The 12,643-nt window shown below is 38.2% G+C and overlaps 1 protein-coding gene across 2 annotated transcripts in view; it reads right to left on the reverse strand.

Moving 5' to 3' along the window:
* Positions 1 to 3,318: 3,318 nt before the first annotated feature.
* Positions 3,319 to 12,643, reverse strand: part of MED14 (mediator complex subunit 14) — a 96,895-nt gene continuing 87,570 nt past the window's right edge. For both annotated transcript variants that reach the window (XM_023519131.1, XM_023519130.1), the window contains 3 exons: positions 9,424 to 9,549; positions 8,850 to 9,042; positions 3,319 to 5,478 (listed from right to left, as the gene is read on the reverse strand). In XM_023519131.1, coding sequence (XP_023374899.1) covers positions 5,405 to 5,478; positions 8,850 to 9,042; positions 9,424 to 9,549 — 393 coding nt within the window. In that variant the 3' untranslated portion in view covers positions 3,319 to 5,404. The remainder of the gene's footprint in view (positions 5,479 to 8,849; positions 9,043 to 9,423; positions 9,550 to 12,643) is intronic.

Here is a 12,643-nt window from a genome sequence, read left to right on the forward strand (position 1 = left end):
ACTTTTTTTTTTTTGAGACACAGTCTCACTTTATTAAGGTGACCAGACGTCCCGCTTTTTAACAATTTGTCCCGCGGCGTTTTAAAAAATGTCCCGATTTTTGGGAAAGAATGCACGACAAGCGGGACAATGGGAAGGGAATATACGGTTTTCTTTTTTTTTTTTTTGAGACAGAGCCTCAAGCTGTTCCCCTGGGTAGAGTACCGTGGCATTACAGCTCACAGCAACCTCCAACTCCTGGGCTCAAGCGAGTCTCCTGCCTCTGCCTCCCAAGTAGCTGGGACGACAGGCGCCCGCCACAACGCCTGGCCATTTTTTTTTTTTTTTTGGTTGCAGCCGTCATTGTTGTTTGGCGGGTCCGGGCTGGGAATTAGAACCCGCCACTTTAGGTGTACGTGGCTGGCGCCTTAGCCGGTTGAGCTATAGGCGCCGAGCCGAATATACGGTTTTCGGCTGCTGAAAAGTTAATGTAACTCCATTTGAGAATGAAGAGGTTAATGTAACTTCATTTGGAAATGAGAAGGCTAATGTAAACTCCCTACTCCCCTCCTGGGCAATGTCGCCCAGGTGGAATCTACTAAAAAAAAAATTCGCTCAAATGAGAAATATGCCAAAGAATAAAATACTATACATATTTTTTTTTTTTGGCCAGGGCTGGGTTTGAACCCGCCACCTTTGGCATATGGGGCCGGCGCCCTACTCCTTTGAGCCACAGGCGCCGCCCTATACATAATTTTCTTTTTAATGTATTATATTTGTAAATTGTACTTATGTTGAAATTAAAATATATATATTACAATACTATTTTTGCATTCTTTGAAAATTTTTGTTGCTTCATATAGACCAAATTTTTAATTAAGACAACCCCCCACCCCTGTCAATGGTGTCCCCCTTTACCAATGTTAAAATCTGGTCACCTTACACTTCATTGCCCTCGGTAGAGTGCTGTGTTGTCACAGCAATCTCCAGCTCTTGGGCCTAGGGGATTCTCCTGCCTCAGCCTCCCGAGTAGCTGGGACTACAGGTGCCTGTCACAACGCCCGGCTATTGTTTTTGTTACAGTTTGGCCAGGGCCGGGTTCGAACCCACCACCCTCGGTATATGGGGCTGGGGCCCTACTCACTGAGCAGCAGGCGCCACCCTCAAGGAACTTTTTTTTAAGAGAGGCTCTTGCTCTGTCACCCTGGCTAGAGTGCAGTGGCATTATAGCTCACGGCAACCTCAAATTCCTGGGCTCAAACGATCCTCCTGCCTCAGCCTCTGGAGTAACTGGGACTATAGTCCAGTGCACACCACCACGCTGGGCTACATTTCCTGAATTGCCTGTTCTTAGTATTATACAATTCTATAAACTTAACTGGTTCCTAAGCCCACACACTGAGTAGCTACAGCAAATCACGGTATTAGTGTACCTCCCATCATTATGTGCCTGCAGGGTGCCAAGCTGACACAAAGCTCAAAAATCTCTCTGCCACTGGGCCTACACCTTGCAAACAGGACAACACCATCACTTGGATTCTGGAGGGCTGCACAGCCCCAAGCCAGGTAAGAACATGCTAGAGCACAGAGTGAAGGTTAGGTCATGATTATCTAGTACTCTTGGTTATATGATAATTAGTGTTTCTTGAACAAAGTAGTCTCATTTAAGTTCCAAATAAGTGATGCAGAGGTCAGAAGGCATTAGACTGTCAGCTCCAAGTGACAAGAGATCAGGTCAGTTTTAGTTACTTCTAGTGAACTTTTTGAGCTTGGACAAGTCAAAACTGTGTCAAGTCAAAAAGGCCCCAAGGGAAAAGTTTAAAACACTTGAAGCTTTCCCCTGACTGTATGGTTCACAGCAGAAAGGTATTTTAGGGAGCAGTACCTCTAAATTTCCCCTTAGCAGTTTGATCTTAAGCAATCAATTTGATTTCAAGAAAATCATTTCTGGCTTGGCACCTGTGGCTCAAGTGGCTAAGGCACCAGCCACATACACCTAAGGTGGTGGGTTCAAATCCAGCCTGGGCCTGCCAAACAACAATGGCTGCAACCAAAATAAATAGCCAGGCGTTGTGGCGGGTGCCTGTGGTCCCAGCTACTTGGGAGGTGGAGGCAGGAGATTCGCTTGAGCCCAGGAGTTGGAGGTTGCTGTGAGCTGTGATGCCACAGCACTCTACCCAGGGCGACAGTTTGAGGCTCTGTGTCAAAAAAAAAAAATCATTTCTCTGGGCCTCATTTTATCATTTGTAAAAAGAAGATATTAATACTTACTTCATAGGGTTGGGAGGTTTACACACACATTGAAATCATTAGACAGTGCCCGGCACACAGTAAGTTCTTAGTTATTTAGCTGTTGTTATTTCATATTGGCCTAAATATACCCTTTCATCAGTCAGTCATATATTCTTGGGTAAGGTAGTTAGCAAATCACTGGCCACTTGGAAGTAGAGACAATTTCTAGAAAATTGTGAATGTATCATGGCATTCTTGGAGTTGTGTAGCACAGTGCTTGGCTGGCCTCTGCTAACTTTGTCTTAATAACCTCAATACTAAATCTATCCTAAGTAAATTAAAACCATACCCTTAGACAAACTGTTGATTCCCATCAAACCAAATGAAAAAAGTGTCCATAAGAAATAATGAAATATACACTAACATTTCTCCTTTTCCATCCCTTGAATGTAAGTTCTCTTAAAATTTTCCCCATATTGACTTTGCATCAAGAACACTTGGATGATAAATATGTGTATTTCCTTTGGAGAAAAACATGAAAGGAATAATTTTTTTATACTGAAGTTGGATTAGAATTCAGAGCAGCAAATTTGTAACTTCTTAAAGTTAACAAATTAACCACAGTCCAAAGAATGTTACTATCTTGGGGCTGAACAGATTACTGTGTTAACTATAACACAGTGAAGTTATTAGTGATATTTAAATTCAAAGTCATGTTGTATATTTTAGTTTATGCCTACACTCAGAGCTAATTTTCAAACATAAGGTTCAGCCCCTGTTATTAATAACGTGATATGTTCTGTTAAAGCTTTCCCTCTTAATCCTCTGATTCTGAAATGGTATTTCAGCATATAGGTGGCAAATCAGAACCAGTTTCCTCTTTCAAGGTTTAATACTAAACCAGACTTTCATCCAGAATATCCTCATGAAAATTAACTAGAGAGAGTTGGTAGTTCTCTGAAACTTATATAGATTTTATTTATTACTGTAAATACTAAAATCACATTGAAAACACCTCAAAGTCCCAAATCATCTATTAGGGAAAAGTCACTACGGGCATCCAGTTCTTTGATTGAACCTGGGTAACAAAAGAGGCAGAAGACATGGTTTGCGATGAAATTTGATTCAAATGCTAAATGTTTTCAAGCTTTAATAAAATATATACCAATTCCAAGTACCAAGCATAATAGTTCAAAGTTCAAATTCATGGGTTTACTCTTAATAAGCACCAAAAGCAAATTCTGTTGACGGAGTCCTATCTTGATTTGCACAATGCATTCAGAGATGAGTTATAATTAGGAAGAATGTCCACTGAATGCACTATGTGTAAAAATGCAATTAACATTTCAAAACCACATGTAAAAGAGAAAATATCTTCAAAGTTAATTCCATTAAATAAATATGAAACAATATCATCCTGCAGATAAAAATACATTTCTTGTATATGCATGTAGATTTCTACATGAAAGAAAAGGATTCAGCTCCAAACAGAAAAGGGCTGACACATGATAAAGACATTTTAGATTGTCAAACTGATGTGATTACCATTGTAAGGTGAACTGAAAACAGAAGGATAAAAAAGTTAAAGGAAGGATAAAGTTTAGTCACCTGCTTCTGAATGGTGGCAGAATTGGGTGAGAAGCAGGAGATGAAGGGAGACATAAGACAAAGAAGAAAGGCAAAGAAGGGCTCAACTCTCATTGAAAATGAGAATCAAGCAAAGTTGACAACAGATATGATATAGTTGCAGTGAGATTTTTGAAACCAGAATTTGGTAGTTGACAGTTACAGAAGCTCAATTAAATCATCTTAAAGTGGAATTAGACAAAGCATCTACAATTTAATAGAGAACAAGTATTACAGTGACTAGATAACTCATCATGGTATTATAATTTTAAAAAACATTTCCAAATCACAAGTCACTAGAAGACCTCTGCATCAGATCCTGTTCCTTGAAGCTTAAAAAGTCCCTAATTGGGAGAGACAGCATGGTGCTTCAAAAAGAAACTCTGCTGAGATGTGTCAGTACCCCAAATTCCTTTTGACCCTAAACAGACCCTGGATCTTGGATTCTTCAAAATGAGGGGACTGGACCAGGTTTCCTCCAAGCAAAATATTCTATCATTTTATTCACAATGAATTAAATTGAGATTGTTTAGAACAACCCCAATTTTGGTGGGGAAAGCAAGAAGTTGAGCAAGATAAAGAAATGTCACAGAAACTTCATGCAAGGGTAGAACATTAAAGTTCTTTGTTTTGTACTTAATGTTGTATGCAGAATTATCCTATAAACTGGATTTACCTAAAAGAAAAGTTCCCACATCCCCAATAGATGAGAATAATAGCATTATTTGGGATCCTTGATCAACATGAACCACTTACTGTCTCTTCTTAAAGACTAGGTTCGTTCTTTTTAACCCAAATCCTACACTGAAAGACAACTGAAGTGCTAAACATTAACCACTAGTCAAGTTAGGAATGTTTCAAGAAAATAAATTAACTTAAAACAAAGAAGCAGATGCTTTTGATCAAATTTCACGTATGTATTACTACAAATTAATTACTGGTCCGACCAGGTTAAAGATGAAGGGAAGCCCTAAGAAGTGTATAGAGCTTTATATACACACAAGTGAGTGTCACTGTTTTTTTTTTGTTTTTTGTGTTTAACCTAGTTTTATTAAATATTGCTTCTTTGGGATGTGTTTATAACAACTCCCAGAACATTTTCATGTAAGGATTCAAAGTGGTCATATTAAAATACAGCTTCAATATAAAGTTTATCACAGTTTTACAGTATTCAAAAATGACAGACCTGCCTTAAAAAACAAAACAAAAACCAAAAAAAGGACTATTACACCCCAAACATAAGAAAACAATTAAATAAAATGAGATTGGCATTTCATAACTTTATAGTATAAAACAATATTAAATCTATCACTGGCAAGCGGACACCAATTTATTACCTAGTTTGAAATGTGCCCCACTTAAACACACTATACAAGTTCACTATACAAAAGATTGATGGTCTTTTTGATGAAAGAAGTGCACCCTGAAAATATTTGCCAGTTTAGAATATTTAGCTCTTAAAGTCAAAAAAGTCCTTTTTCTTTTTTAAACTGAAGGCTGATTTCAGATTTTTTTTTTTGTTGTTTTGTCTCATTTGTCAGCCTCCCTGGTTTAAAAACAATAGTGTCTATGGATGCCCACCAGGGGGCAGTGTAAGATTAGCCATTAAATCACGAACAGCTGCAAATATTGTGCATTCACCTGCAACAGAGAAAAATGGTATTAGCTATTCGCAATACAGGAAAGATGATGTTAACACACCGGTTGGGGAAGGGGTAATTAAATCTAAAATTAGTAGGAACTTTAAAGATCAAAATAAAACAATTTTAACTGCCCAGATTATAGGGAATTAAGCTGTGGTGTTAAATATCAGATTATATTTGGTTTGAGTTTTGTTTTTCTCTCAAGGAGAAATTTTGGGCAAGTCCCAGTTAGGTTTGAATTTAAGAAGATATGCCTAGAGTTTCTGTTTAGAAACAGTAGCATTGGATAAACCTTTGAAGTTGGGCTTTAAGGCTAATGATTGCTTATGCATTTTGCATCTAATGAAGAGATCTAGTTTATATTTATGCATTACAACTTCAATGGTGTCCTTCTAATGTTACATTAAAGGCTAGATAAAAATGTCTATGATAGCACTGTCCAATAGAACTTTTTGGGATGACAGAAATGTTGTATATGTGCACCATGGCTATCGAGTACTTGTAATGCAGCTAGTCTGACTGAGGAACTGAATTTAAAATCTAACTTAATTTAAAGCCACATGTGGCTAGTGACACATAATGGACAGTGCAAGTCAGTGACAGCTACTGGAGTTTTCTCCCAAATTTCAAGGAAATGGTCAACTTCTGGAGTTCAACATTAAAATCAATTAAATGTAAAAAATATATATTTTTTAATTTTTTTTTTAAGAGACAAAGTCTCACTCTGTCACCTAAGCTGGAGTACAGTGGCACACTCATAGCTCACTGCAGCCTTGAACTCCTGAGCTTGAGCAATCCTCTTCAGTCTCCCAAGTAGCTGAGCCACCTTGCCCAGGCAAAAATTTTTCTTTCTTTCTTTTTTTTTTTTTGTTGTTGTTGAGACAGAGCCTCAGTCTGTTTCCCTGGACAGAGTACCATGGTGTCATAGCTCACAGCAACCTCAAACTCTTTGGCTTAAGCACTCCTCTTACTTTATCTGGAGTAGCTGGGACTATAGGCACCTGCCACAACACCCAGCTGGTTCTTTATAGAGATGGGGTCTCATTCTTGCCAGGCTGGTCCTGAACTCCTGAGCTGGGATTATAGGCATGAACAACTACACCTGGCCAAAAAAATTTTTCTTAAAAGCACTTCACCAGGAGGAAGTGATGGGAGTGGGAGGAGGGAGGGAAGCTCAAGTATGGTACACTGACAATTCAATACAAGATTTGCTGGTGGGGGGCAGCGCCTGTAGCTCAAGGAGTAGGGCGCTGGCCCCAAATACTGGGGGTGGCGAGTTGAAGCCCAGCCCTGGCCAAAACTGCAAAAAAAAAAATTGTTGGTGGGAAGGGTTCTGATGATTCATCCTCTCAATTTCCCCTTTGCTCAAAGAAACCTAATACTCTGCCTCTTGCTTCTAGTAAATATTACAAATATTTAAATATTGTAAGCCAAAAACTGGATCCCTTTCATCAGAGCGTGGTCTAACACTACAATGGCGAAAAGTGGGAGACTGAAGACCTCCTGTGAATCATGGCCTTCCAATGAAAGGCAGGATGCACAGTGATCCTGTGCAAGTTGCTGCTAGCCTTCTCTCCCAACTGTTGGAAAATTAAGGTGCAGAAAGTAAGAAAAATCCTTTGCCCAGCCCAATGGAAGAAAAAAAAGAAAACATTTCCAAAATATCTCAATTTCTTAAATAAAAGGATACATTAACTAATACATTTTCATAGGCAGTGCCTGTGGCTCAAGGAATAGGGCACCGGCCCCATATACCAGAGGTGGCGGGTTCAAACCCAGCCTTGGCCAAAAACTGCAAAAAAATTTTTTTTTTCATTATTGGTAGTAAAACTTGCTTGATTCCAATAGGATCAAAACATTTTCCTTGGCACCTGTAGCTCAGCAGCTAGGGCGCCAGCTACATACACTAGAGCTGGGAGGTTTGAATCCAGCCTGGGCCTGCCAAACAACAATGACAACTACAACCAAAAAATAGCTGGGTGTCATGGTGGGCACCTGTAGTCCCAGCTACTTGGGAGGCTGAAGCAAGAGAATCACTTAAGCCCAAGAATTTGAGGTTGCTGTGAGCTGTGATACCACAGTGCTCTACCAAGGGTGACATAATAAGACTCTGTCTCAAAAATAAATAAATAAAAATTTCCTTTAAATTTTAAGTTCCGTAAGTCATAATACATAAAACCCCATAATACGATAATAATAGTTATCTGCTTGTGAAGGAATGATGTTTATTATCAAAGTTCTACTAGACGGCTACTTTGAGAATTCTTACAGCTTTAAACTTTGATTTTTGAGTACTAGTTTTAGCTGAAAGAAGAAAGAAGTCAAAGGATGAAAGCAATTTTAAGAAGTAGAAGAAGTATTACAACAAAAGAAGTATACCCTTCTCTACTGCCCAGTATATTCCTTATAAGTGAGAACTTGCCTTATGTATAGAATATGGGGGAAACAAACAGTTTTGTAAAAATAACATTTCTCTCATATTGTAATCTCTAGGAAAATTTTGAAAATGTTTCAGAGAACAACTTTCCCTCATTTAAAGATATAATTCTGTTGTTATCAAACTATTCTAAATGGAGATATAGAGAACTTCCTTAATATTATAAATAGGAAAAATTTAATCTAAATTTCCTTACTATTAGCAATGAGTAAAATGGAAGCAAAGTTCTCTTTGCCAAGCTTTATCTTTTGTAACCCCAAATTTAGCGCTGCCAGGAGTTACATGTTAAGTGTAGGCTACCCCAGTATTGAAGGGACCTTGTTTATCTTTCTAGTTTCCTTGGAAATGTTCAGTTTGAGAGCTTCATTGTGCACTTGGTGAAAAGGTTCACTTGCACCCGCCTGACACTTATATAAGAAGCCCAAAAAAGCAGTGATGCCATTTGTATCAGCTTTTATTCTTCACAAAACATTTAGAGGATACAGAACTTTTAATGGTATTATTCTATTCATGATTGAACCATGAAATATGAGAAACCAACATGCATTTCAACTTTGTGATGTACAGAGTGGCAGGCATTGATGGTAGGGCAGGAATTCACAGCCATGGAAAATTCTATCATCCTAACCTAGGGCTTTGTGGCAATGTATGCTATAAATACAAGCTTCTGGCATTAGCAACTGGGTCAATCCTAATAGTAAATCACTAACAAAATAAAGTCCAGGCAGCAGAGAAATGGACAAAAATGAAGAACCAGTGAGAAAAGGAAGAAAGCGACAGGCAGACATTAAGAGGGCCACAGCAACCAAAGCTCTATTACTAGATTTGGGGAGTGAAGTGGATAAGGAAGGAGAAGAGAAGGGAAGAGAGTGTCTCTCAAAAGAACTTTGATAACATATATGCAATAAAATAATCATCTACTGGTCATGTACCTTGTCGTGGTGGATTCATCTCTGCAAACCTCTTCAGAATGTTGCTGACCATCATGGGAGCAGCAACAGAAGAGTTCTGCTGTCTGGGAATGTCTGCCTGCTGGGTTGTACCTGAAGCCATGTCATAAATGATTGGAACTATAATACTAACAGGTTCTTGGGAAGGGACCGATGTTTTCTGAGTTAGCTGAAGCTGGAGACACACAACACACACAAAGAGAAAAAAAACATAAGAACATAAGAAAATAAAACATCTATAACTTAAAAAGGTACTATCATTTACTATACTTTCAGATTAAAAAACAGTAAACAAAAGAAAATTAAACATGAGAAGAAATGTGACAAAAATGGAATATTACGGTTAAGATGCAATTGTGCCAAATAGTTAGCTAGTTCAATAAAGTTGTTATTACTAAAGGAACAGGATCCCAAGAAGTCCAAACTGAAAATTAAAGAATCCTGGCCCATATTTTGCAGCAATAATTTATACAGTCATTCAAAAGTTGCTCTATTATCTTCACATGGCCTTTTCCTCAGAAGCTCTGTATGTACATGGATACTGGGTGATACTTACAAAAAATAGCATTTTGGATTTCAGCACTACAGCAGGCGTCCCAGGAGGTGCAATTGGTGGTGCACTGGGAGGGATCGTCAGGCAGAACTGAACATTCCATTTTAGCTGTGTTGCCTGGTCAGGGAACTGTGTTTTGGGGGGAAAAAAATCATGATAAAGCCATTATGAATACTTAAAATCGGAATCTAGTAAGGAGAGTCTGAAAGGTTAGAATCTTATAGCTAATTCTTAAATGAACATAAAGTTAGTAACCTACATTTTTCAAAAGAAATATATACACGAAGTTGCTAACAGAAAAGCTAACTCTGAATTTATGTAATAAATTCCTTCCCTCCTACCTTCATTAAACCCTTGACTGTGGAGCACTCCGAAACAAAAGGTGCCAATGGAGGCGTACAGTTATCACAACAACTGTTAAGGCACTCTATTGTTTGTTCATTATGCAAATGCAACATTTGCAACAGTAAGAAATATCGGTCCGTTTTTATGATTTTTGTAAAGCTTTCTGTTTGTATTTGCAAAATGAATGACCACTACAGGCATCCTTTGCACCAAACATCTTTGCACCAAATGCCTATCCAGTCAAAAGGTCAATTCCCAAGGCCTATGGATTTGACTTCTGCAGTGTCTCTGACAAGTATTTCCTCCTCTCTATTTTCCTTGAGATCACCAAGCTCAGGGCTTCATTACTTCTCCTGTGGTCCCCTAATGGTTACTTTTATCTAGTGGCTGCCTCTCCCAATCCATCCTTATACTATCAGACACATGTCCTAAGAGCATGGTTCTAACCCAGCTCACAAATGTTCAGTGACATTTAATGATACATGTTCTTCCCTTCCCTCCAACTAAGGACTAACACATGTCATTCAAGGTCCTTCTTAACTGGTGCCAATCTAGATTTCCCAGTCCTGTTTCTAACTCCTTCCCTAAACAAACTAGCCAAACTATGTTAATTATTTTAAATTATATCTACCGGTGCTATTTTAGCTACATAAACATTTACCCTCTTTAAAAACTCAAAATAGATTTCTTTTTGATGTAAATAATGTTTCCTATGGCTATCAGATCAAAAGGCCAATGTTGAAACTATCAGCAAAGAACACTGTTGCCCCAATATTAACAGTAAAACATCAACTTAAAAAAGGAGGGAAGTATCTTAAGTTACTCAAATCACCATTAGAAGCATTAAAATGAAAGGACAGAAAAAGTCAGCTGCCACCTGGATTCACTTTATATAATGATGTATTTTTAGAAGAAAGAATAATTCAAAATCTCCCAAACACAAGAGACTTTTCAATAAATGGGCAGCTGAAAAAGCTGATCCATACCTGATACTTGACACCAAGATAAACTTAATATGGATCAAAAATTTAAATAATTGAAAAAAATGAATCCATAAATATTAGAAGCAACTATGGGATGATTATTTCAAAATCTGGGAGAAGAATCTTTTTAACAATGATACAAAACCACGAAGAAAGGTTACATGCTTACAATGATTATAAAACCAATATTGATACATTTCACTACTTATTTTTACCATTTCACTATTTATTAAAAAGAAAATTTTGCATAGCTAAATATCCCCCCAAAAAATCAAGACACAAATGAAAAACTAGGAGAAAATATTTACAGCTAATATCCTAAGGGGCTAATTCTCTAATAGACCCGAAGCTCCTACAAACCAGTAAGAGAAAGACACAAAATCTAAAGACTGATAAAACTGTTGACAAGGATGTGTGAAAACAGAAACTCTCATAAATTTCTGGTGGGAATATAAACTGCTATAACCCCTATGAAGAATAATTTGGCAAGGGGGCGGCAACTGTGGCTCAGTGGGTAGGGCGCCGGCCCCATATGCCGAGGGTGGTGGGTTCAAACCTGGCCTTGGCCAAACTGCAAGAAAAAATAGCTGGGCATTGTGGTAGGCACCCATGGTCCCAGCTACTTGGGAAGGTGAGGCAATAGAATCCCCTAAGCCCAGAAGCTGGAGGTTGCTGTGAGCTGTGTGACTCCACAGCACTCTACCAAGGGCAATAAAGTGAGACTCTGTCTCTACAAAAAAAATAATAATTTGGCAATATCTAACAAAATTACAAGTATATTTATCCTTTGACTCAGTAACGCTACAGACATACTAGCACACCTGTAAGAAGGCTCTTTATTGTAGTACTGTTCACAGTAGCAAAGTATTAGAAACAACCAAAATGACCATCAGGAGCGGACTAATGAGCCATTTTAATAATTTATATAGTGAAATAGTAAGCTTTGTTAAAACAAAAACAAAGACACCTGTTACCCTTTATATACCAATATGGAAAGATCTCCAAGACTTGTTCTGTGAACAAAGCAAAATGCTCCTGTTTCAAGCAATACGTTGAGCTAGAAATCACTTCCACCACAAACGCTAAGAAATACTGTGGGTGGAGAAAAATCTTTTCAAATACTATTATGCCTTGAATTGTGTGCCTGAAAAATATCTGAAGTCCTAACCCCAAGTATCTGTGAATACAACCTTATTTGCAAACAGGGCCTTTGCAGATATAATCAATTTAAAATGAGGTTATTAGGGTGGGCCCTCATCAAATATGGCCTCTGTCCTTTCTAAGAAGAGATAAGACACAAGCAGAGACATACATGGGAAAACACTACAACACTACTTGATATCAGAGGCAGAGACTGCAGTGATGAGTCTACAAGCTGAGCAACAATAAGGACTGCTGGCACCACCAGAAGCTTAGAGAAAGGCATGGAATAGATTCTCCCTGTGACCTTTCAGAGAGGTCATGGCCCCACTTACACCTCAATTTAGGATTTCTAGCCTTCAGAACTGTGAGAGAATAAAAGCCTGTTTCTTTTAAGCCACTCAGTTTGTGGTAATTTATTACAGCAATCTAGAAAACTAATACAAATGTAGACTGAGCTGTGCAGAAACTAAGGCCAAAATCAAACCAAGAGCAGATATCCAGTGCTATGAAGACAGCCTCTGTAAATGGAGCATCCTGCTGTGACTTAGCACTTTAGTTTTAACAGCTATTCTGGGGGCACAAAGTCTAGGACCACAAAGGTGGGAAGTCAGAGTTTAAAAAATTTATGTCATAAATTTATGCATATAAAATGTTTCATAATAAAAATGGAAAAAAGTACAAAACAAGATATGTAAATGATTCCATTTAAAAAGTTTGAGAGGCTCGGCGCCTGTGGCTCAAGTGGCTAAGGC

Source organism: Otolemur garnettii, unplaced genomic scaffold (genome assembly GCF_000181295.1).
Source record: "Otolemur garnettii isolate 467f Iridium unplaced genomic scaffold, OtoGar3 scaffold00158, whole genome shotgun sequence".
NCBI classification, from domain to species: Eukaryota; Metazoa; Chordata; class Mammalia; order Primates; family Galagidae; genus Otolemur; species Otolemur garnettii.